The sequence below is a fragment of the Raphanus sativus genome, chromosome 2 (assembly GCF_000801105.2).
Source record: "Raphanus sativus cultivar WK10039 chromosome 2, ASM80110v3, whole genome shotgun sequence".
NCBI classification, from domain to species: Eukaryota; Viridiplantae; Streptophyta; class Magnoliopsida; order Brassicales; family Brassicaceae; genus Raphanus; species Raphanus sativus.
In genome coordinates, this window is record NC_079512.1 from 24,815,790 (window position 1) to 24,841,726 (window position 25,937).

The window sequence follows — 25,937 nt, forward strand, 5'->3', positions numbered from 1 at the left end:
TATAAAAATATGACATTGTTAACAAATTTGAACCCGCTTTAATGGTAGAAAATAATTTATTTAAATAAAATTATTTTAAAAAATACATAGGTTAGTTTAGTAATTTAAAATAATTTATTTAATTTATATAATACTTCTATTTTAATATAATATAGAATATAATTATAAATTTATAAAAATAAAAATATTTTTATTTTTTGGTTTATAATAAAATTTAATTAATATAAATTTATACTGGTATTAAATTACTTTATTACGAAATTAATTAATGCATTATTTAATAAAAATATTTGAAAGGTTTAATAGGATTTTGTTAGATATTTTCTCAACAGATTTTGTTATAACTAAAAATAAAATTCAAGTTTATAGATAAAAATAAAATTGATTATTATTAATATTCATATTGATTATAATGTAATGTTATATTATATAATTAATAAATGGACCTAGTAAAACTTTTTAATGGTAGATAAAATTGTACTTCTCTTTTAATAGAGAAAATAGACATAAAATTCTTAGTAACACAATACTGAATTGTACAAAAATGCGTTTGTTCAGGTGTTTGTTCGATTTCTAAAGTATAATATTTATGATCGATAATTTTTTAATTGTTTGTAAATGGTTGGTTGATCATAATGTGGTTAGATATTAAACCAATCAAATGATATGATATATAACGTTTTTGTCAAACTAATTTGATTTAACTACATTAACCATTTTCTGATATATATATAAAGCAGTAAATAAATAGTAAAGCATGCATAAGTAAGCAATAAAAATACGATTTTTCATAACTTGATTGTAGAAAATAGTATATATATCTGCTGCGTATTATGAACAGATGGTGCCGCAGCTAGCTAAACGCAAGACCAAGTTTTAAAAACTGCATGCTTGAGACAATCGCCACTGCAAGAAACTGTTTTAGACAAGTTTTAGAAACTGCAAGACCAAGTTTCTAAGCAGCATCGCCACTGCTTAGAAACTGTTTTCCTGCATATGACCGTAAGTAAAACCATCATAACCTCTCTTTTTTTTGGGTAAATTATTGGGAAGTATATGTGATCTTTTGTTGACAGGGTCGCAAACAATCGTAAACCTAGCCCATTTGATGGATATTGGCCCGCTTAAAACAGTCATACATCTCAAGATAAAGTGAGAGTTTGTATATACTTTTAGGAAAATCTTCTTTCAGATCACAGGATCATATAAAGAGTATAATAAGAAACTTAACTAAAAATTGTCTACATTGGAATTTGAAAAGAAAAAATAGCAAAATAAATTCAAGACACATTCATCCATCCAACATCAAAGCGTTACAGCAAGAACCTTAACGAACTCGGTTCCTAAAGGGACTGAAAGCACACCACCACACCACTCAAGTTTCCCCCAACAATCACCATTGCGTCTTTCAAGCGCTATCTCGGCACAATATATGGTATCCATGTGAGACAAGCGAGTAATTAAATTTCTATTCCAGAAAACCATCATCTTTCCACCACCACCATAACCCGTCAATTTAACAAAAGAGCCATGACCAGGAGTAGGAAACTCAGGCAGCCCTACCAAACCCTTCAAACTTCTCCACCTTTTCTTGTCGGTGTCGTACCATCTCAGAGCTCCGTGATAAAAAACAGAGTAGAGAACATTATCTATCTCGCAGTAGGATTCTGAGCACATAATATCAGTCATCCTTGGATATTGTTCAACCAGGTCCCATCTACCTTGCTTTGAATTGAAAGCAAACATCCCGTCAAAGACAGTTACCGCGTGGAGCTTTCCCTCAATATCAACAATACGAGGCATTTCGTTGGAATCCACTCCACGGTGGCAAGGGAGATCCCAAGTTTGCGTGTCTGTGTTGAATGCCAGGAACGAAATCTTACACGAATCATGAAGATAGCGTCTCCCTAGCACATATATCTTTCCATCGTCATCAACGACCCTTGCAAAAAGTTTATCTAGGTCCACTGGCATGGGTGGAGCTTTGCGCCACGTGTGAGACTTGCAATCAAGAATCGAGACCCCAGAATACCACGGTCGACGGGTGCCAATGTTGTAGATATCAGAACCAACAGCCACAAGATCTGAACAACGCGAACCCACCATGCAAGGAGAATCAGCATCGGGCACCATTAGGACTCTACCCAAAACATACCCGCCGCAGCTACTCTTGGAGGAGAGGGTGTACCAGTACCACTTATATGAAGAACCTAACTCGAACTTCAAGCACACATAAAGAAAAATCTCCTTGAGGCCCAGGAGTGACCTGACCTTGTAAAGCTCAGGTGAAGCCACCATAGATCGAAAGCTCTTGGAGACTAGTGACAGAGTCCGATGCTACAATAATGGAACGCGTGCCACGATCATCACTAGCAAATCATAGGGAAGTGACGATAAAGAAGATTCAGATAGCACATCATCGAATGTTTTTGGAGTTGGCTTCTTAGTACTCCTAGTCGTTGTCCTCTCCATCTCTTCTCCAGTTTAGATAGAAGAACAAGACAACTAGGTTACAAACTATTTTTTTTATATATATTAATATAGATATGAAAAAGCCCATTAAAAGCAATCTACTAATTTTACTATTCTCTATTTTTTTTTTAACTTGAAGAAAGTTGAGATACAGTCGATAAGAAATTAAAAACAAAGAACATAAACCAAACAAAATAAAATAAAGACATAAACAGAGCCTAAAACCCATATATGTCCACAAGTCTATTCCTTCCACCTTTCCAGAAGAATTCGATATCAATAGAGCTGACCTAAAGAACAAATGTCTTGAGCAGTCTCAACCCTAAAGGGAATATCACCAAGCCATAATAGAACCAGCAACATCAGAAACAATCGAGAGGTCAAACTACACCAACTCCAGCAGCTGTTATCCATGTGAAACTTGCATGACCAGAAACCACCACTAAAACTAAGATACAAGGACAAAAGACCTTGAAACGCTACTTGGAAAAACGTCAAAAGAAGACCACCAGCTCTTACACGCGGACACTCGCAAGGCAGCCAAGTGACCTACAGAATAAAGACTGTCCACCTCCTCGCAAGAGAAAAACCGAAGGTCAAGTTAACTGCTTCGTCTAGAAACCATCGCCCAAAACCACAAAGGTCCAAGATAAGGTCTAGTAGATACCTCCACATCGAACATAAATCACAAAAAACGAACCCAAAAAGCTAACTTAGGATGCGACGAAGTGACTGAAACAGCAAGAATCAAACAATAGCAGTATTCCCACGACTTCAAACTAATACTAATTCACCACACAAAAACATAAGTTCCGGTGATCGAGATGCTAGAAAAACTATCCTTCCTAGAGATATAAAGCCGGTGATAGAGATGTTAAAGGAACCATCTCTTCCCGGAGACAGAAAGCCGACGGTAAAAAGCTTTGAGAGCCTCTTTCTTCGGAGTCTTAGCCGCTCTCGGTGGCGGTGAGAACCACCAACCACCAGAGCAAGAGAGAGAAGACCGACGGCTGCTCTTCTAACTAGGATTTTACTATTCTCTATATATCCCCTAAACTATATATTTATATTTGATAAATGATTTTGACATGTGTCGTCACCACATTCATTTTTACTAAACAAAGATAACATGACACGAAAAATAGATGATATGACTCTTAGAAAAAAATGACATGGCGTCAAACTATTTTTGAAATGTATAATTTCTTTATAAAAATTTATATTTTTTGATAAATTTTTTAAATATAGTAATGACTAATAACTAATATATCATCATTAATATAAATTTCCACATAAATACTTATTTGATAAAACTATTAAATTTATTAATAACTCAAATATCACTATTAAAATAATATATATATATATATCACATAATGAAAACAAACCAAATAAGATTCAAAATATATATATTACCAAAATTAATTTTAACCAAGACATATTTTCATCAGGTTAATTAATAAATAGATTTCTAAGTTTAACATATTTTAACCAAGACAAAAAAAAATCAAAATTATTACAATTTATATTATATATATGCATATATTTAAAACTAGATAATAAGATATATATTTAAAATAAGTAACTATTAAATATAATATAATATACTTAAAATATTTTATAAAATGTAAGTTAACTTTATTAAAATTTAATAAAGTCAAATTGAAATAATTAAATCAACAAGAATAAGTTTATGATTTTTTTTAAACTGTCGAAAGTAAAATATGTAAATCGTAATATTAAAATATAAATTATATATTTTAAAATAAAATAAAGTATTATATTTTAAAATTATTAATTCTGCGTATGGCACAGGAAAACTCCTAGTATATATATATATATATATATATATATATAGACAAACGAACAGAATAAAGTAGCATAACACAAAGCGAGATTCAATACTCAAGTCCAAGCGTAATGGATTCCGACAACTCTCCGATAATATGTGCCCTCCGTATATAAAATTTTCTTGTGTTGTCACAACAACATATAGTCTGTCTCTTACTTAGCTTGAAATATTCAAACGGAGACCACAAATGTTGATATCCGCATTCTAGATGTTCGCATTCGATCCTCTCATATAAATAGAGTTCATGTGTGTTGTAAATAAGTCGAAGGACATAACGCTATGCCTGCTTAGCAGGAGATTTAGCTTGGCAAACACGTCATCTTCTTTTGGTATAGTAGATTTCATGGCAATATGTCTCTAGATTTTACATCGTTGCGTGTTGTTGTCCTTTGAATCTCCTTATAATTGTTATACAGACCCGGTTTTTAATATCTATCTTGTTTGCTAGTCGCACAGGCTGGGAGATATGGATCTGAGTATACTACAAAATGGAACACTTGACATTCTTCACAAGAAACCAGCAAACAAGAATACAACTGGAACCTGGAAAGCTTGGAGATACTATTCTCGGTATTGTTTTGTACAAATTAGTCGTTGGTAAATAAACAGTGCCTGCCGGCTCTAGACATGTTTGAACATACGAAAACGTCACGACGTCTGAAGTTGTTGTTATAAAATCTATGATTCTCTTCTACTTCTTGTTTGGCTCTGTTTGATGATGATCTTTCTTAATTAACGTATTTTGCAGTAGTAATACATTTCGTTTTTACAAACAAAATCATATTTGATTTTTCATAAACTCAGACAATATGACTATATGAGATAGTAACATGAACATATATATACAAGGCGGTTTCGTAGTGAAATTACATATTAAGATTAAAGTACATCTCGTCTAAAGTACATGGTCTTGTTCCACTCAATGGAATGGTTATCTCTCATTGCAACTTGAACAAAGCAAGCTGCAGGGATTTAACAGATTAGAGATAAAAGGAGAAGGATGCAAAAGTTGTTTGAACTCAACTAACTAACCAGTTTCATCAGAAGAAACAAATACTGTAAAGGGAAATGGCAACAAACAGAGACAGAGGCAAATTTAAGCAGGAAAAAAAAGACAGAGTGAGGGCAAATGGAGAAAAGAGAGAGAGAGAGAGAGAGCATATAGCAATGATTAATAGACCCAAGTTTGAAAACTTATAACTTGGGTTTGATATGTCAAGCCAACTTGCTTTTGCATCATCGTGAAATTTAATAGACACATCTCTCCTCAGTGGTGTTAACTCAAACCCACCAAGACCAATGTTTGATGCTTTGTGTGTGTATTTGAAAAAGCCAGCAGCATTGTTTGTCTAAGCTCTACTTCAAAATCTAAGAATAAAGATTCCCACCTTTTATGCGCACTCTTTGATAAATACAGACATAGAGAGGAATACCTCAAACTAAAGACTAAAAATTAGGAGAAAGACTCACCTGATTCTTCTCGGCAGACAGTGTGCCAAACTCTGAAGGCTTTCTTCAACTGCTTCTTCTTCATAATTCGCATTCCTATAATCGATTCAGCTCGTCGGCGGCGGCGGAGTGAGCCCAAAATTGCGAGTGTTTTTAGGTTGTAAATATATATACACACACTTATTAAAATCTCGAAAACGAACCATTTAAATTGGCTCCGGTTTGATGCGGTTCAATTATATAATTAGTTTGGTTTTCTGATCACTTATTAAAATCCCGAAAACGAACCATTTAAATTGGCTCCGCTATTATAGTATTGTTGAGACGGAACACCAAACGGGTTTTGATTCATTGGCATGCTGGGCGGTGGTTGCATCATATCCATAGGCGGCCCCCGTAGTCTGGGACCAGCGGTTTCGAATCCCGGAGGACGAGAGTTATCGTTCTCTGCAGGGTAGCTCTATGCTTGACCAGAGCCTACTCATAAACATTTTAGGCCCCCGGACAAAAATAAGTTATATAGTTTTTTGGCAATAATTCTTTTGAAAATTAGTTAAAATCTAAAATTTAATGTAATTATTTAAGAAATTATATTATTTTGTATGAAAATTTTCAAGATAAATTTAGTTTTTAAAATATACATAACTAAATTTAGTTAAAATATATTTATATTTACATTTTTATTTATTAAAATTTTTTTAAAAAATTGTAAAAAAAAAAACTGGATCCTTGGGCCCTGGGGCGGTCGCACTCCCCGCCCACCCATCTAAGCCGCCCCTGTGCTTGACCAAACCCAGGTTGTGGCTTTGACAAGGATGCTGATCTGTGTAGTAGTAACTGTTGTTGTTGCTGCTGGGATCTCAAGGGACCTCTCATCAGTGTGGATTCTGAAGCCGAAGACTACAGCTTTGTGCTCTGAACCTCGGATTCGTTGTTGCCGTCTTCTTCTTTCTCAGCATTGGCTTACAATAGGGTGTGGTGGAGGTCATGGACATAGGCTTCAAAGTCAGGTTTCTTGAGGAAAGACCTGAGACAGTGAAGAACAGCATCACAGATGAAGATTCCTTCCATCTTCTTGATTGTCTGAATCTTTTTGAATCCGTTCATCACATCTGTCCAAAAAAACACACGAGAATAATAGGATTTCAATATGAAAATCCCTCCTCAATCACCTAAGAAATCTCACTATTTCTATTTTAATAATAATACTAGAAGGTCCGGGAACGTTACTAGTATGGGTGGAAGAAGCTCTGCTAAGTCGAATTTGAAGCATATTACCCTATTTGTTATACCACCGCTGCGGCAGCTTTCAGCAGTAAAAAAAATAGCCATCAACTGATGGGATGGGTCCACGGACCGAGAGAGCGGGTGTGGGCAGCCCATTAACAGGAGGCTCGGGGTGTTACAAATACTTACATTGTTCAGTTTTTTGAACGGCAAGTTCAGTTCAACCAATACGCACATTGTTCAGTTTGATCAGTAAGTTCAACTTCTCTGTTTCTTTTGATTGCTCTTTACACTTCTTACTTGTTCTGCATTCTCCTCTCTCTCTCCTTCACCACCCCCAAGATCATCTGCTTCTATTAGACTATTACTGAAGCGACTTGTCAGGAGATGACGGTGGGAACAGGAACAAACTTAGCACCGTACGCGTTTCTTCTCTCATACGTAACTTGTATATATCGACAACCAAACATATTCTACGTAACCAATTTAACCTACTAAGCTCTGTATCCAAGAAAAAAATATTTTATTTTAATTTTAAAAATTTTAGATTTAAACTATTCTGAAATATTTTATACTAGACAAGAAAAGAATCAGATTCTGTGAATCTTTTACAATAGTCAAATTAATTTATATGAAATACTTTCATCCATCTTATAAAAAGTGTCATTTTCACATTTTATACACAAATTAAAAACTAGGTGTTTTCCTGCACCATGTGCAGTAAGGAATTTTTAAATCTAACTTATATTTAATTTTTATTAAATATTATAGATTTCACTATTTTCTTACTAATATTTAATATAAATTTGATATATATTAATTCAATTTGTATAAACCTAATAAAATGATATAAAATTGTGTAATTATCAAAAAAAATTAGCCTGAAAAATATTTATAAATTTTGTAGATATATAAGAAATTAATGATCTTACGATTAGATATTTTTAAAAAAAATTGTAGAAATTTTTGAAAGTTTTAGTAATACAAATTGTATAATTATACAAAATAATAATATTTCGAAATTTAAAATGTGATATATGAATATATTTATTTTATAGATGATGTATGAGCTATTACCATATTTTAAAAAATTAACAAAAAGAAATATCAATATTAAATATAATAAATGAATTATTACCATATTCTAATAAGTTTGCCAAAAATATAAATCAATATTAAATGAAATTATCCATGTCATATTTTTCGGAAGTCGTGTCATCAATTTCAGTAGCCATGTCATATTTATTTTGTGAAATCGATTATAGAGAGGACATGTAGCAAATATATATTAATTCAATTTGTATAAAACTAATAAAATGATATAAAAATTGTATAATTATCAAAAAAATTAGCCTGAAAAATATTTATAAATTTTGTAGATATATAAGAAACTAATGATCTTACGATTAGATATTTTTAAAAAAAATTGTAGAAATTTTTGAAAGTTTTAGTAATACAAATTGTATAATTATACAAAATAATAATATTTCGAAATTTAAAATGTGATATATGAATATATTTATTTTATAGATGATGTATGAGCTATTACCATATTTAAAAAAATTAACAAAAAGAAATATCAATATTAAATATAATAAATGAATTATTACCATATTCTAATAAGTTTGCCAAAAATATAAATCAACATTAAATGAAATTATCCATGTCATATTTTCTCGGAAGCCATGTCATCAATTTCAGTAGCCATGTCATATTTATTTTGTGAAATCGATTATAGAGAGGACATGTGGCAAATCACTTCGCAAATATAGTCTAGGGTATATATAAGAAACTAATGATCTTACGATTAGATATTTTTTAAAAAAATTGTAGAAATTTTTGAAAGTTTTAGTAATACAAATTGTAAATTATACAAAATAATAATATTTCGAAATTTAAAATGTGATATATGAATATATTTATTTTATAGATGATGTATGAGTTATTACCATATTTAAAAAATTAACAAAAAGAAATATCAATATTAAATATAATAAATGAATTATTACCATATTCTAATAAGTTTGCCAAAAATATAAATCAACATTAAATGAAATTATCCATGTCATATTTTTTCGTAAGCCATGTCATCAATTTCAGTAGCCATGTCATATTTATTTTGTGAAATCGATTATAGAGAGGACATGTGGCAAATCACTTCGCAAATATAGTCTAGGGGATAATTAGAATATATTTTATTTTTATTAATTACATATATTATAATATTTGAGATGAATAAAATTATTTATAAGATTAATGCAATTTAAAGTTAATATTTAGCTGAAAATAAGTATAAAACAAATTAAATTCTAAAATGATAATCTTTTATAATAAAAAATGAAATATTAAAATGACTTGTGTGAAATTGAAAGAGTAATTGTTTTTGTTTTGTTTGTCTAAGTATGTGATAACTACTAATAGATCGTTACGTCTTTCTATATCCCATAAACAGAGTGAATATGGTATATCTTTTAATACCAAGATAATTATATGATGATACATCTTTATCCATCATCGCATATATATACGGATATACCTAATGCTATCCTATATACCGGTAAAATTTTGTAACTGATTGAAAAATCCTTATAGCCGATCAGATTTTCATATGTTTATTTCATGATCGTAACAATATATTTGTTACAAAAAAAAAAAACAATATATATGAGCTCTATATATAGAAAAATCTATATCCATATACTGTATGAGAGAAACAATAGATACAAAGTTGCAAATGAAAACAAATTAAGAATCGGAATAATGAGATATATAGAATTTGCCAACCCTAACAACAACCAACCCAACTCGGAACCTAGTTTTCAGGTTGTAGGTGGAGATATTGACTGCCCCAATAATATGAAGTGGAGAGACTTCCACCAAAATGTCGCGTGGCCCCCGCTCGCCACCTCTTTCTATGATTCGCACGATATACAATATGCTATACTCCCTAGTCATACACGTTTACAAATGCATACAAAAACTCACACGTGTAATATGGTCTAGACCAAGGCATAATGTAGAATTTCTCTTCTTTCACTAAACGGTCTAAACTATAATTAATCATTTGGTTGATTGGATACATTATCTTTCTTTTAAAGTCCGTCATCTTAGGTACATTACCATCTTAAAATGCTAGATACCGGTTCATAGATATATTGTAGTTTTCCACGGTAGTATAAAGTGTCTTAGTTTAGTATATTCGTTACTTATACAGTTATACATCACGTTTTTCTATTAGCGTTAGAACTTATTTGCATCAAAATATCTATCTAAGAATATTATCATATTTTGAGAATACACGTCAAGATTTCTGTGACATTATACGATAATATTTATAAGAATTTCTGGAAGAGATTTTATCAAAAACTCCAGAACTTAGGCCCGACTAATCCTCCTACGCTGGACGCAGTAGTTGGTAATACGGAGACATGGCGTAAACCCGCCCATCCAATAGAAATCTTACTAGGTGCACAACAAAACTATCTAAAACTAAAATATTAATGCAACGCACTGTTGATGACTTGTTTAGATGTTTCACATCTATTTACATGTAAAATAGAGGAGAATGTATATGAGACAGAGGACGAAGTTATACTGTTTTTAATCAATTTTTGTACATATGATGAGACATGGTATTATGCGATTTCAAGCTTTTGAGTGTACCAAATTGAGGAGTCGGTCATTACTCGGCCACTGGCTGATCATAACGACTTCCAAAGGACAGGAAAAATGTGTATGATTCAAATACAGATTATTTCAGACCTTCTTGATTTTTAAAGATCCCTGTTACATATGTCTTTTAAGTATCTTTAAAGTATATTCAAAGACGACTTTTCTTCAAAAAAGTATATATATATATTCAAAGACGACGTAATATTTAAAGATCATTCTGTTCCATAGTGTTGGCATTCATCAATACTAAAATTCTCTAGAAAAGAATAAACATGAGAAATAGTCAATGGAACAGTGATTCGAGCACATTAGTAAATAATACTCTCTATGTTTTAATTTGTAAGTAGTTTTAGATAAAAACACTAATATTAAAAAATTATTACTTTTTAAAAAGTATCATTTAATATATGAATTCAAACAATTATAAAAAAACTAACATATTTTCATTAGTTACATAATATACAATAAATGCAAAAACTACATTGAAATATTAAAAATATTTATATTTTGAAACAATTTTTTTTTTTGTTAAAACTACTTATAATAGGAAACAGAGGGAGGGGAGAGGGAGTACGATACAAATCTGTAACTCGTCAAAAAAGAAGAAACTGTAACTAGCCACTACCTCGTAGGATTATAATCATTGTGCTATTATAATTTATAGCATTGATAGAACTCCAACGGTTACCAAACTTTTATTTTTCATCTAAATGATACATTGATTCAGAACCACAAAATACACATGATTGAAAACTAAGCTAGCGAGTTGTACAAACTCCTAGAAACTAAGTGGATTAAATCATTAAATAAAGGGAAATTTGGAATCATAACCATTATAGGAATTAAACCAAGTATATACACATAACAAAAGAATGGCTATGATATTTGTATAATAATTGTCATATTGTCCTTGATATGCATTTTCTGATTTTTTTTTTCTTTTCACTTTTTACTTTTCTCACAAACATGTTTTCCCTTTCTATTTTTTAATGCTTTTAATTTCTGTTAAATCAATTATTGAACTTTGTAGTTAACATGATAAAAACATAGATTTTCTTTTACATATAGTATCTTTTGAAAGTTTCAAAACAACCATATATTTTGTAAATTTTATATCATATTCTATAATCACGATTGTAAATCTATACTATTTTACACACATATATAGTATAGTCAAAAACATAGCATAGTACAATTTCTTTTTTTCTCTGCATTCTTCCTTCCCTTCCACTATTTTCTCTCTCCCTCCTCTACCACCATAGCCCCACCATTTTTTTCTTCTCTGCATGTTTCTTTGTCTATTCTCTTTCTTCCTCCCTCCCTCATTTACCACCATAGCCACCACCACTTATTCTCATGTTCCTTTGTCTATTCTATCCCTCCCTTCCCTTCTTTCTCTCTATCTCCTTCCTCTACCATAGCCACCACCACTTTCTCATTCTCCTCTACTCCATCCCTCACCACTTTCTCTCTCTCTCTCTCTCTCCCCCTCCATTCCTCTATTCGACATCTCCATCATCTTTTATCTATTCGGCATCCCATTTTCTTGTATCTATTTGACATATTCCATCTCTCTCCCTTTCATCCGTTTTTTTCTCTCTCTTTCCATCGTGTAAACTTCTCTAATTTTCTTCATAATCCCTATCTCATATCATGCGTCATATGTTCTATACTATTTTAAATTACAATATAGTACAATACATTTCTTTTTCTCTTATTTTGCAATTTATATCTCTTTCTCTGTCTCATGATTCTTGTTACTCAATACTTGATCAGTTACACTGTTTTGTTCTCCAACACCGTCACCACTCATCATTTGTCTCTAAGAAAATTTTAGAGAATTTCATATATACAAAGTTTGTAGGTGTGTCGAGTATTCCATACCATAACATGTATAGCATAGTCACGTAATGGATAAGAGTTTGGGTTTAGGGTTTATGATTAGGGTTTGGGTTTAGGGTATACGGTTTGGGTATATGGTTTGGGTTTAGTGTTTGGGTTTAGGATATATGGTTTGGGTTTAGGGTTTGAGTTTATGGTATATGGTATATGGTTTGGGTTTAGGGTTTAGGGTATATAGTTTGGGTTTAGGGTTTGGGTTCAGGGTTTATGGTTTGGGTTTAGGGTTTAGTGTATATGGTTTGGGTTTAGGGTTTAGTGTATATGGTTTGGGTTTAGTGTTTGGGTTTAGGTTATATGGTTTGGGTTTAGGGTTTAGGTTTACGGTATATGGTTTGGGTTTATGGTATATGGTTTGGGTTTAGGGCTTAGGGTATATGTTTGGGTTTAGGACTTGGGTTTAGGGTATTTAGTTTGGGTTTAGGGTTTGGGTTTAGAGTATATGGTGTGGATATATAATTTGGTTTAGGGTAAATGGTACTCTATACAAACTCTTAATCTTTTTCAGCTTTCTTATTTTCTTTATCTTATTCATAATGGTTGTTGTTATAAATTAATTGTTCTGTACTATATATTTTATAAACATAGTATAGTACGATATCAATTTTGCATTAATCAAATCTCACGCGCCAGAAAGGAGAACGTGGTCCATTTCTACATCAAATTGACACAGTTTTTCATGCATGACTATATTCTTAATTGTAAGGGTTTATATGATTATTGAGCAAATTGACCCTTAAATAAACAGTTAAACTCGAAGTCCCAAACAATTTTTTTATACACAACTTTTTTTCTAGCAAACTGTATATACACAACTTGTAGGCTATTTTAAATAGCCGGTATTATACTATTTTATTAAACTATACTATACCTACACTTAAGCTGTGATTGGGAAATTGTAACGTAACACAGAGGAAATAAAATGGTCTAACACAAAATGGATAAAAAGAGAAAATAAAATAAAAAAAAAGTAATGGGAAAGAACGAGAACTGAAGTAAAAGAAAACTCAACTCAACTCAAGTATACAATGGGAAAGAACGAGAACTGAAGTAAAATTATATAGTAATTGCTGTATAAATGTTATACAATCACAGCCTTAAATAAATTACACTAAACTCAAGCGCACTATATATCAACATAACATTTAAAAGAAAACTGAAGTAAAACATATGGATTAAGCATCGATGGACCATGTTGGAAACCATTCTACTGAAACGGAAGTAATCATATATTTACTCTTATATTAGTGCATTTAGTTTTCGTGAAGTAGTTTATTTAAATACTATACGGCATGGGTATCATTTAATCGAAACATCTAAAGAGAAGGAGAGGACAATAAATTTTGTGAAATCGAGTAACGTTCGAATTTATCATAAAGGCCTTCTCACTTTGAACACTCACATAAAGGCCATCATTGTTATTGTTATATGTTTCACATGTAATTTACCATATTGTTTAGTAATTTATATTCTTAAATCACCTTTGGGACGATGATTAATTCGCTTTTCTGTTTATTTTGTAAAAGAAGGTTTCGTTTCAAAGGTATATAAGTATATTCTTACAATCACCATTGATTTTTCTACCTCTTTAAGATAAACGAATTATGAATGTCCTACTATTTATTAAAAAACAAATTATGGAAAAGTACGATTTCTTGATTTTTAAAACCCTAACTATTAAAATACTTGGCCTTTTCCAAAAAAAAAAAACTATTAAAATACTTGCTACACGTAATCTATAATGTATAGTGATTTCATTTTTCTACTATGTTCTTAGAGAGAAGATAAATACGTAATGAACAATGTGACAGATTAACTAATTATTGGATAAAATAATGAATCTATTTAAATTTCCTTTCTTCTTATGAAAAAATTTACTGAGTGATAAGCACACTTGCTACTTTAATGTACAGTTTTATTAATGGAATTGGTCAGTCTCTACATAAAATAGTTCAATAGGTAATTTAATTATAGAAAAAGAAAGTTGAAAAACGGTATGCATTAAATTACATACTTAATTTGGAGTGACTGCGAATACAATGCAGTGTTGCTATATTTACAATGTATAAAGATAAACAAGAAAAAAAGATAAATATAAACAAGAATGATCTTATAAAGGGTTATGTACGATTATGATAACCTTAACAATTTTTATTTAGCACATTTTATTAGATATATTTCTATATTAATTGTAGATATTTTAATTTAAATGAAGTATGTTTGTTAGTTGAAAAAAGCTAAACATTACATAAATAGATTGTATCAAATTAACTATGCTATATCCTTTTCCTATCTCTTTCAATAACAACAAGACAAAACAAATGAGATGTGCAACTTAATTCTCTAACAAATAACTTATTATATGCAAGTCAATTGCTTCTAATTTTACCTCTCTATTGGTAACTAGTTAGGCAAATATAATAACTACTAATCAATACATTTCAGCAAAAAAGAAATACATGATTTTTTGTTTGAAAAACTTAAGAAATCATTAATTATCAACTAGTATATATATATATCTAGACATTATCAAAAATTAAGAAAAAAATTCAACATATAAACTCTAAATGTTTATTAAATCTCTAGACTTGTATATATCCGAACTTATAAAGTAAAATTTAAATATATGACGAGGAAGTATAAGATTGTGACTATTAGAAATTATGTATATTCCGTTGTACACCAAAATAACCGAACTGTTTAAATGTGGAATAAAGAAAACTGTAGAAAAAAAAGTAGAAGAAACTAACTTTCAATTTCGACAAATAAAACGACTTTAAACCTTTTTTTTTTGGGCAACAACGACTTTTAAACTTTATTTTTCCTTTACAAAGCACATATATAGCTGCCCCCGTGTTATACATAAACATATAATCTCGGAAGAAAGAAAGAGAGATGAAACAGAGAGAGAGAGATTGTCTGTCTACTCCGCCTGAGATCGCGTGAATAAGAAGAAGAAGAAATAGATTTTAGTGGAGATTCATTGAGACTCCAAAAGCCTTTTCTACTCTGATCAATTATTCTTTTTTTTTCTTCTGAAAACTAATTTATTTTTAAAAAAATTCTCCGGGAAGGTTTTATAAAAAAAGTCCTCTGTTTTTCACCGGTTACATGCCAGTCCGCGTTCCGGTCCCGTCGAGCAGCAGCAGCCAGTTACCGGCGGCGCCAACAACAACGACAAGACGTCGCGTGGCTGATTCTCAAGAAGATCATTGCCACGTCAGCACCGGAGGAGGAAACGCAGTCGTTTACGTTCCCGACGACGAGGAAGAAGACACAGCGAGCTGCATCGGCGACATAGGAGTAGGAGGAGGAGGAGGAGGATTAACTCCACACCCCAACTACCTCCTCCGGTTTCTGTCTCTCCGCAGGATCAGGCTCGTGGGGATGCTCATGGCGGAGAACAAATCCCAGTGGACAGCTGCGATGGCTCAGAACGTGAGATCCGCCACCAATCTCGGTCGGATGATTCTATCTTTGTTAGGGATCCTCGTCGTAGCTTTCTTTCTCGTCGTCGCTCTCTCCGGTGGACGACGGAGACACGTGGAGAAACACGAGTTCGTCGTTTCTATCCATGCCAGAAGTAACATTGAGAAGATAATCGAAGAAGATGAATCTTCTTCCAATACCGTTCGAGTCCTCGTCCATGAGAGAAAACCGGTATGCTGAACGAAAATCAAAGTGAAAAGACTTATTAGGACCAAAACATGTTACAGTTCAGTTCAGTTCATATAGTACCCTAAAACGCTGTCGTTACATTCGTCTGAACTAATATTGGCTTTTGGTACATGTTTTTTTTTTTGTTACAGATCCCAGAGATTTGGAATCAACCAGACACTGGGAACTATCAGAAATGTGTAGCTCGTCCTAAGAACCAAAGTAAGTTTTTTTTTTTTGCGTATGCTGGTTTGACCTATGGAATCGACGGAGAAACAAAAGACCTAATAATCGGTCTTTTTTTTTTGTTTAGGACCAATAAAGAAAACCAATTGTTACCTTGTTGTTCACGCCAACGGTGGTTTGAATCAAATGAGAACTGGCGTAAGTCTCTTCTTCTGGCTTTAGATTTTTTCTCAATTCCTCACTTCATTTGTCTCTTTTTGACAGATATGTGATATGGTCGCAATCGCCAAAATAATGAACGCTGCTCTTGTTCTTCCTTTTCTTGACCATTCATCTTTCTGGAGTGATCCAAGGTAACTCATCATTATACATATCATTAATTCAACATCATGATCATTAATAATATGATCTAACTAAGCTCTCTCTCTCTTTCTATATTATGTTATTCAGCACGTTTAAGGACATATTCGACTGGAGACATTTCATCAAAGTGCTAGCAGAGGATGTCGATATTGTCGAGTATTTACCACAAGAGCTTGCTTCTATCAACCCTATTGAAAAGAATCCTGTCTCCTGGTCCAAGGTTAGTCTCAAATCAAAGTTTTCTATTTCTCTGTTCTCTCTTTCGGTTATTCACCAATTTTTAACTAAGAATTCTGTTTTCTCAGGCAAGTTATTACAGAAACTCTATGGCAAAGTTACTGAAGAAGCATAAGGTGATGGTATTCAATCACACTGACTCTCGCCTAGGTAACAACATCCCACATCCTTCGATCCAGAAGCTTAGATGTCGCGCTAACTACGAAGCTCTTCGTTACTCTCAAGAGATAGAGAATCTAAGCAAAGTTCTCTCTTCAAGACTTAGACAAAACAATGAACCCTACCTTGCTCTTCACTTGCGGTACAAGCTAACCTCCCTCCATAATTAACGTTACTGCAAAATCATTCAGTAATTGAACTTTTTCTTCTAGGTACGAGAAAGATATGTTGGCGTTTACCGGATGCAACCACAGTCTAACCTCTGAGGAATCAATCGATCTTGAGAAGATGAGGTATAGTATTCCGCACTGGAAAGAAAAAATGATCAACGGTACAGAGCAGCGTCTTGAAGGCAACTGCCCCATGACGCCGCGGGAAGCTGCCGTGTTCCTCAAGGCAATGGGGTTTCCTTCGACCACGAAGATCTACATTGTCGCAGGAGAGATCTACGGCGAAAACAGTATGAACGCATTCCACGAAGAGTTCCCAAACGTTTTCTCTCACTCCACATTGGCTACAGAGGAAGAGCTTTCCACTATTAAACCATACCAGAACAGATTAGCTGCTCTCGATTACAATTTAGCACTCGAGAGCGATGTTTTCGCTTATACTTACGATGGAAACATGGCCAAAGCGGTTCAGGGTCACCGTAGATTCGAAGGGTTTAGAAAAACTATTAATCCGGATAGGTACGTACAGCGAATGTAATTCCTTTTTTTTTTGGTTCCTTGCGCTTGAGACTGACATTTTAGGGTTATTGTTTTTTTTTTCAGGCTAAGCTTTGTGAAATTGATTGACCGGCTCGATGCGGGACTAATGTCTTGGGAAGATTTCTCGAGGGAGGTTAAGAGAATACATGGGAAAAGATTAGGAGCTCCGTATCTTAGACGGCCAGGAAAGGCAGGCTTTAGTCCAAAGTTGGAGGAGAATTTTTATGCTAACCCTCTTCCTGGTTGCTTGTGTGACACTTCTGATGAACCAACCGGTCTGAACCGGTTTGAAAGACCAAGTTTACGAGCACAATCTCTGAGATAACCGGAGGTGGAGGGATGCAAACTGGTGTTTTCAAAATACACGAGTGTTTTTTTTTGGTTTTTGATGTAATTAGGTTTCTTAAAAAGTTAATTATAATTATTGTAGGAACTTGGAGATATATATAGATAAAGTTGTAGTCTCAATCTTATTATATATGAAATATATAAATCATATCTCAAAGCATCTCTAAAACAACTTTGTTTTTATAGTTTGATGAACTTCAAATTTGAAACTTGGAAGTGTTTATCTCCATTAATAAAATTATAAATCTATTTTAAAATAATTTATATTTACATTATAATCATTGATACTGATAAATAATTAATTAAAATTATAACTTTTATAAATAGTAAAACATATACTAAAAATATATTATGTTCTCACTAATTGAAAAAAAATGTTCTTACTAACCACAAATGTATTGAAGTTCTAGTCTTCAGAAGTTCTTCCCCAACTCCTTGTTTCTTTTAAGCACCAAAACTATCAAATTGTGTAATTTTTTAACACAGTGATTTTGAAACAAATGAAACTCTGTTGAAATCATTAAATCCCTAAATAGAGGAAGGGGACCAGTGGAGACAATACACATTCCATTGTTACTCTCCTCTCACTTTCTTCTCAGTCAAGACATAGAAATGACAGAGAGTAAGGTAAGGTGTCTGAAAGGGGCAACTGATTATAAATGCATTTTGTTGAACTCACGAGAAACCATTGGCTTTCTTTTTTTGGACAAACTCTTCATTCAATACACTCACGCCTCCTCTTGTCTTCACTTGAAAAAAAAAAAAAAAAGAAAGACAACTGTATTGAATTGAATTGATCAAGATTTCAAGATCTTAACTAATACATATTGTAATATTCTTCTACATGTGAAAGCTCATCTCACCAAACCTGCAACTAATAAAAAAACAAAACAAAACAACAGAAGAACAAGAGGAGGAAGGACACAAGAATGTACACATTACAAACACAAAAGACAAACACAACATTCTAAGAAAACACACCAAACTAATTCTTGGCTTCTTCATCAACAACAGCTGCGGCTTTCATCACAACGATATCTGATTTATCATTACCACATTCCTCAGGAACCACTGCCATCGACCGCCTATTACCGCATATTGTCCAAAGATATAACGCAAACATGGCACCTAAAGTTCCACAAACACCACCTAGAACCAATGCACTGAACATTCTCCAAACACACTTGCTCTTCCCCTTCCCCTTCACTTCCACTGTCTTCCTCTCCTCATCCTTAACAGTCTTGGAAACAACTGCGTTTGGATCAAGGGGCTGCGAGTGAATCCTCATCGAAGGATGCCTCAGCTTAAAGCTCCATGAACGTAGATAATGTGGCTTGGAAGAGTTTCCATTTGCAGATGTCAAACCCACCATGAACTTCTTCTCTTTCCATATCTTACCCAAATCTACCGAGTAAGAGATAAACGGATCCACCGGCTTCAAGTCATCTGATAGACTCAGACGAACCTCTATTCTCTTAGAGCTTGCCTCGTAATCAATCCAGCAACTCACTTCATCGAAACCGCCACCGAAAGATGATAAGTTTCTAATTCTAGCGGATTGGGGTCGACCGACTAAGACCCCAACACGGTTTCCTCTCTTGGAGACACCGAACTCGACAGCGACAATCTCGTTCCGCGACAAGAAACCTAGACCAGAGGAGGAAGTGTTGTTGTCCTTTCTAGCAAACAGCCTAAGATCCAAACCGGATGGAACCATTACAAAAGACAGGACACTACCGATCTCTCTGGAGGAGGACATCATGGAGAAGGAGAAGCTAGTGGAGAACGATCCCGAAAAGTTTCTTCTTTCTTTAGTAGTACCTTGGAATAGTTTGATGGGTTTCTTGTAAAGGACCCGTCCTTCGCTCCGAGTCACTGAGCCGGTCAGCTGAATCGACGAACCGCCGCCGCCGTTGACAAGGAGCTTGGAATCTCGAAACAGAGCAATGTTGTTGTCAAAGGAAGGAGATTTCGCAAACCCGTTAAAGGAAAACGAGGAATCTGCATCTGCCGTGGTTTCGAAGGTTAAGACGAAGAGAAAGGCTAGAGCTTTGAGAAACGCCATAGCTGAACTGTAAAGGAGCTCTGTTTTCTTCTTCTTCTTCTTCTGAATGGAATTTCTCAAAAAAGTAAACTTTAATATTTAATTAGTAGAGAAAGAGAGAGAATGTGTGTGTGTGGGTGTTTGGTGCAGAAAGGAAACTGAAGCAGATGGGAGAAATTAAAGTAGAATTTTAAAAAGTCATCTTCTTCTATGCGAGGAGAAGAACCTTTGATTCCCTCTCTCTCTCTCTCTCAAAGTGGTTGCTGAGTGAGTGAAAAATTCAATTAATGCTCTCTTTCTTCTTATACCCACCCCACTATTTTTATATCCTTTCTTCCGTAGCCCCCATGTTCTAGATTGTGATATTTAGGCCCACTTCTATTTATTTACTGATAGTCTACTATCTAATTCAATAACAATTTGCCAAATCGTACTAATAGACAAAACAAAATGAGAGATAAATACTACTCTTTTTTTTTTCTTTATATGGGCAAATCAGATATAAGGAGTTTTCTTCAGAATGTTCACATGATTTCTGTATATATTGCCCTTTAATTAGGCCATAGCGTTATTAAGATATTGGAAAAATAAATCATTATTTACTGTCCACAAACGAAAGGGAAATAGAAAATGTGGGGTTTGAGATAATAAAGGTGGAATTGTTGGCAAACAAAAAGATGGAATCTAAAAAGGATATCATAATCTCTAATACCAAAATGGATTAATTAGTGGACAACCATTGATTATGTTACCAATGTTAAATTGTGGAGTAGTGTTTTATCTCAAACAATTTTCATCCATCGTCACATGCAGTCTAATACTCTTTTTGTTTTAAAAATACAGTATATTTTAGAATTTTTTACATAAAACATACTCCCTCCGTTTCATAAAGAGTATCACCTATACACTTTTCACACATATTAAGAAACTCATTAAAATGTATTTATATTTTCATTAATGTCACATATCTAACCAATAGTATTTTAGTTAAATGGATTTATTTATAAAATTAATGCATTTTGCAATTAATTTTGAGCTGAAAGATTATATAAATTGTATTGGTATTGTAGAATGACATTCTTTATGAAACAAAAAAATGAGCTAAAATGACATTTAATATGAAACAGAGGGAGTATTAAATTTTGATTATCAATGTATTATTTTTAAATTAACTAGTTTCAAAAGCTTTTAACCAATAAAATTCCAATAAATATAATCATTACTTTTGAATTTTACAATTTAACATAAAATAACATATTAAAAATGGAAAATTATTAAAATTATTTTCTAAACACGTTTTTCTCAAAATGGATGGAGTAATTAACAAGGACAATAATGTGAGTGGGGTACAAAATCAGTGTTACACTGGCTACACTGGCCACTGATAAATATCTCTACATCTCTACAATCCGTTAAGAGGATATATTGAACTGATAGTTTTATGTGATTTGTATTAAAATAATAAATTTACTGTTATTCAAATATAAATTTTAAAAATTTATTTAAAATCCACTGTTATTAAATTTAACATTTTATAAATACTCTAAAATCTACTGTTATTAGAAATATTTTAAATTGTGCAGTTTTCAAGTTCTCAAATGATTTTAGAATGTTTAGCTCGAGGTTTTAATTAAAAACATGAAAACTCAATTCTTTTACATAATATTCTATAATTAATTAACAGAACTCATTTTAATTTCTGCAATTTATTAAAATCATCTAAAACCTGTTAAAAATCAAATTTCCTTAGACTACATTAAATATACGAAAAAAAAATATACCCCCTTATTCTTATTTATAATGCGTCTATGAAATGAGGCAAAACAAACCCGCGCACATTATTGAAACAATAATTAAATTCTTGATTGTGAACGAATATGCCAGAATCTATATATATAAAGTAGATTTTTCTGGCACCTCAGCCCTTCACGTCACTCTGGAGAGAGGGGCGTTTTGCGACACGTGTCGCTTCTTTAGTGGTCTAATATTTTGTTTGTGTCGCGCGTCTGTTCTAATTTTTTTTCCTCGACTCTTCCATCTCCCATCTGAAAATTCATCGGTGTCTGTAACTCGGCGTTACGGTGTAATAATGTTGTTCCTCTCTAAATCATTCAATTCGATTCTTAACTCCTTTATTAGATTTCTCAACCTACATCGCAAATCCCTAATTTCTGAGACTATAAATAGGGTTTAGGACCTCTCCAAATTTCAGTGATTCACGAGATTCAATCATATTCCTTCACAACCTGCAACGTTGGTGTCATCCCAGATCATTCTTTCCGATTTGAAATCCGACCGTACTCCTTAGACGGTGGTGACGCGTCTCCTGCGTTTCCGGAAAGCACCCAACGTCCTTTCTCACCCAACGTCACGAAAGGAGGAAAGCTCAAACGAGTTCGTTCATGGCGACTTCTCCAAATCAGAGCTCGTGTTCTATCTCACAGAAACCTCTCGATCATGGTGACTTCTCAATTCATTTTTCCGAGTTTAAGATAGGCCGATGCAGACAGAGTGTTCAGATCATACTCCTTCCCTTGACGCGCGTCATGCTTACTTTTCTTTCCCCGATCATGAAGCGAGATAATGAAGCGCGTGATTCCTTTGAAACGCAGATGAGGGTCCAAGCCCATAAGCAACAAAGCCCCAAGAACATTTCGCCATTCTGCCTCCGTCTACTTAAACCGCCAGTTAAACCAGTACTGTTAATTGGTTCAGACTCTGGCTCCTTTGACCGCCAGCTGGGAGGCGTTCCGTAGAGGAAACGACCGACGAGGCTTTATATACCTGTAGCTCAGGTGGGTGTTGCAGCACCGGTCTCCGTGAATGCAGAGACGCCGAGGGGAGAACGTGGAGAGGTGATGAGTTTACGGTTTACTGCAACAGGAAAGAGAGAAGCTATGGAAGATCGTTTCTCTGCTATCACCAATCTTGAAAGAGATCCCAAACAGGTAACTTCTATTTTTTTTTCTAATTCTAATAATTAGCAGGAAATGTGATTCGAATATGTATTATTATAATTTCATTTTTGTGTGGGAATCAGATAGTTTGGATTTAGAATTTTTGTTATCAACTCAACAGTGGCGCAATCCTTCATCCTGCTCGCCGATTTGAAAGCTGGCCGGTTCTGGCAGTGGAGATTCAACAGCGGCAGATTCCTCACACCACCGCGACAAGAACAAATCATAACCTCCATCAAGTATTTGGTGGTATTTGTTTTCTTTATCATTTACTTTCGGAAAAGTGAATTATAGCTTGAGCAGTAGCAAAGATTGTTTCTTTATTTGATTGGTATGAAATTGCAAGTCTAGAAACTGAAATATTGTCTGCTAGCATGTTTGTGATAGAATCAATAGTTTTGACTCTTCAGTATGTTTTTGTCTTAAACAGGAAACTGCAGCAGAAGATCGTTCCGAACAGAAGCTGATCTCACCATAGATTCTTCAGGTTTTGATTGTTTCGTCCTCTTTTAGTTTGTTCGATGATATGTTTGCTAACGCCACTATGAGTTTCTTGCATCTATCATCCTTCTTTCTCATTTAGATACACTGTTTCCGTGTGTCTGTATGCTCAGGTTGCAAAGTTTTAGGGGCCCATCACCAGGACTACTCAACTTATAATGTCAATGATTCGTGTTGCCAAGTTATTCCTCATTCTTCAACAAACCTTTATTCATACACGTGTTATTTTTTTTTGTTGCTTATCTACATTTATCTTTAGTGTTATTGGTAGAGACGCTCTCAATCCTTCATGAGAAGTTGGAACCCAAGGTCATCGTGGCCACTAGCATAAACCCAGAACTTGTAAGAGGTAAATTCGGCTGGTTACCAAATGTGTATGTATAAGGAATTTCCAACTTCTGATGCGTATGTCTACTTTTGGTATTTGTCTTATTATGTCCAACTTATGTGTCCACCTTTTCCAGCTCTCCTATTTTTAAAAGCTACGTCTCGGGCCACTTTAAAGTTTAACTGTTCGATGAGTAAGTTTCTTCTGAATATATCAACCACTGCAGCTAACATGGCTTGACTGAAGTGACGCCTCAAGTGGTTCCAAGTATGGAGGTGTTCAGACAACCGAGAGCGTGACTGTGGCGTAGCTTAGTACAACATTTGTTATTGGTATTAATATGCCACTCTTTCAGTCTACACTACTGCATTGTAACAAAAAAAAAATTGGTCTTAATTATTTTTGACAAAAAAATAGAATTCCATGTTATCATAGTTCTACTAAAATTATACTATTATTGTTATTTTTTTTGTTTAAAACTCAAAATTAAATTTTAAAATATGCTATATTTTCTTGGTCAATTTTTTTTTTTGAATAGGCTTAAACTATTTGTGTCATACTTTTTTGTGGTTAACAAAATAAATAAGATAGTAAGAAATTACTATCGATATTATGTATAAACAATTAGGGGAATAAATTAAAAAGATAAAAATTAATAGTATAAAATAAAGATAAACCGTTGATATTGAGTTTAAAAAAAAAAAAATACTCCAGGGTTCCATAAAACTCTAGGATAAGATTGGAACTGTAGATAATTAAATAAGCCCAATACTTTAGATGCCTTAAGAAAAGACCGAGCAGGCGAGCATGTATGGAATCCTCACTTTTATTAAGCCAAATCTGCTCCGTGTATTAAAAAAACCAACATCAACCTTTCGGCAGACTATCTATTTACATTACTGGCAAACTACAACGATTTAACTACCAAATATTTTTTCCTCGAAAAGGCTAAGGTTCACTATGTCAGAGACAAATAAGAAGACTTCTATTTAAACAACACTGATTAGGAGTCTGATATCTCCAAACATCCACAGGAGATTGGTATATCAACATAGACATATACATCACTAAAAAGTTATGCATTGGGGAATGGCTTTCGGAAAAACATACTTAGATAAATTAGGATCGACACGAATGAAAACTACATGAAATCAATGTTGGAAAGACATCATGTCATGTCAAGTGGCGTCATTATGTTGTTGTTTACTTTACTTTTTAAAATGATTATCACTCCCTTATGTACTGAATCTAAGGCAAAATAATCTATTCATCAATACATAAAAACCGTAAAGCAATTAGTAGTAAAAAAATTGCCTCACTTCCATTAGTAAAACCTCTTCCATTATAACTTAGCAGGAGATAAAAATGCATTAACATGACAATGCAAAGCCAAGATACTCACAAAACAAATACATGCATTTATATTAATTTATCTTTGGAACATCAACTTACTTTATGTTTAAAGTTCAAGTTCAGCCTACTTATCCTATTTTTAGTTAAATCAAACGATAAAACAGATTAAAATACAGGACTAACAACTAACAAATGGAACAAATAACAAATTAAACTCAACGAAGGAATAAAACATCCGAACCCGGTGCGTAGCGCCGGAATACCCCTAGTAGATATATAAAGAAAAAGGAATTGTCCAAAATAGTTAAATTCTTTTTGGCCAGCATTTACTTCAAAGACTGACAAAAGAATACATAGAACAAAAACGAGAGTACTCAATACTCGAGATAAATAAAAAATAAACAGGCCAGCATTTACTTCAAAGACTGACAAAAGTACTCACTGACACTTTGTGCATCCAATTTAATAATTAAAAACCACAGACCATTAATGTTCTGTCCGACTCTTGTAACCCTTGTTACAT

The 25,937-nt window shown here is 33.3% G+C and overlaps 3 protein-coding genes and 2 long non-coding RNA genes across 11 annotated transcripts; 2 read left to right on the forward strand and 3 right to left on the reverse strand.

Moving 5' to 3' along the window:
* Positions 1-1,205: 1,205 nt before the first annotated feature.
* On the reverse strand, positions 1,206-2,467 carry LOC108838673 (F-box/kelch-repeat protein At5g51250-like). The gene has a single exon (XM_056993165.1). It carries the CDS (start codon positions 2,296-2,298, stop codon positions 1,306-1,308), a length of 993 nt encoding a protein of 330 aa, XP_056849145.1. The 5' UTR covers positions 2,299-2,467; the 3' UTR covers positions 1,206-1,305.
* A 2,615-nt stretch (positions 2,468-5,082) lies between these two features.
* On the reverse strand, positions 5,083-7,507 carry LOC130507921 (uncharacterized). Its single transcript, XR_008942566.1, has 2 exons — positions 7,004-7,507; positions 5,083-6,885 (listed from the first exon to the last, which is right to left on the reverse strand). It is a non-coding gene; the product is annotated as an uncharacterized LOC130507921 (long non-coding RNA).
* A 7,852-nt stretch (positions 7,508-15,359) lies between these two features.
* On the forward strand, positions 15,360-18,347 carry LOC108841634 (protein FRIABLE 1-like). The gene is made up of 8 exons (XM_018614385.2): positions 15,360-16,231; positions 16,381-16,450; positions 16,542-16,612; positions 16,679-16,767; positions 16,865-16,997; positions 17,083-17,315; positions 17,386-17,862; positions 17,947-18,347. Exons 1-8 carry the CDS (start codon positions 15,683-15,685, stop codon positions 18,206-18,208), a joined length of 1,884 nt encoding a protein of 627 aa, XP_018469887.1. The 5' UTR covers positions 15,360-15,682; the 3' UTR covers positions 18,209-18,347.
* A 653-nt stretch (positions 18,348-19,000) lies between these two features.
* Positions 19,001-20,560, reverse strand: LOC108820913 (L-type lectin-domain containing receptor kinase IV.2). Its single transcript, XM_018593947.2, has one exon. The coding sequence runs from the start codon at positions 20,294-20,296 to the stop codon at positions 19,217-19,219; it is 1,080 nt and encodes a 359-aa protein (XP_018449449.1). The 5' UTR covers positions 20,297-20,560; the 3' UTR covers positions 19,001-19,216.
* Positions 20,561-22,235: 1,675 nt separating this feature from the next.
* Positions 22,236-24,582, forward strand: LOC108820752 (uncharacterized). Of its 7 annotated transcripts, none has more exons than XR_008942571.1 (6): positions 22,237-23,223; positions 23,354-23,481; positions 23,663-23,719; positions 23,847-23,914; positions 23,993-24,082; positions 24,288-24,582. It is a non-coding gene; the product is annotated as an uncharacterized LOC108820752 (long non-coding RNA). The 7 variants fall into 7 exon arrangements; XR_001944380.2 differs by having other exon boundaries at positions 22,240-23,223; positions 24,198-24,582; XR_008942569.1 differs by having other exon boundaries at positions 22,236-23,223; positions 23,847-24,082.
* The last annotated feature ends 1,355 nt before the right edge of the window (positions 24,583-25,937 follow it).

Excerpts from the sequence above, each read along its gene's own strand:
- LOC108838673 (XM_056993165.1), bottom strand. The coding sequence starts at position 2,298 with ATGGTGGCTTCACCTGAGCTTTACAAGGTCAGGTCACTCCTGGGCCTC.
- LOC108841634 (XM_018614385.2), top strand. The coding sequence starts at position 15,683 with ATGCCAGTCCGCGTTCCGGTCCCGTCGAGCAGCAGCAGCCAGTTACCG. Across the intron at positions 16,232-16,380 it reads TCGTCCATGAGAGAAAACCG|ATCCCAGAGATTTGGAATCA; the intron begins GTATGCTGAACG and ends TTTTTGTTACAG. Across the intron at positions 16,768-16,864 it reads TCTTTCTGGAGTGATCCAAG|CACGTTTAAGGACATATTCG; the intron begins GTAACTCATCAT and ends TATGTTATTCAG.
- LOC108820913 (XM_018593947.2), bottom strand. The coding sequence starts at position 20,296 with ATGGCGTTTCTCAAAGCTCTAGCCTTTCTCTTCGTCTTAACCTTCGAA.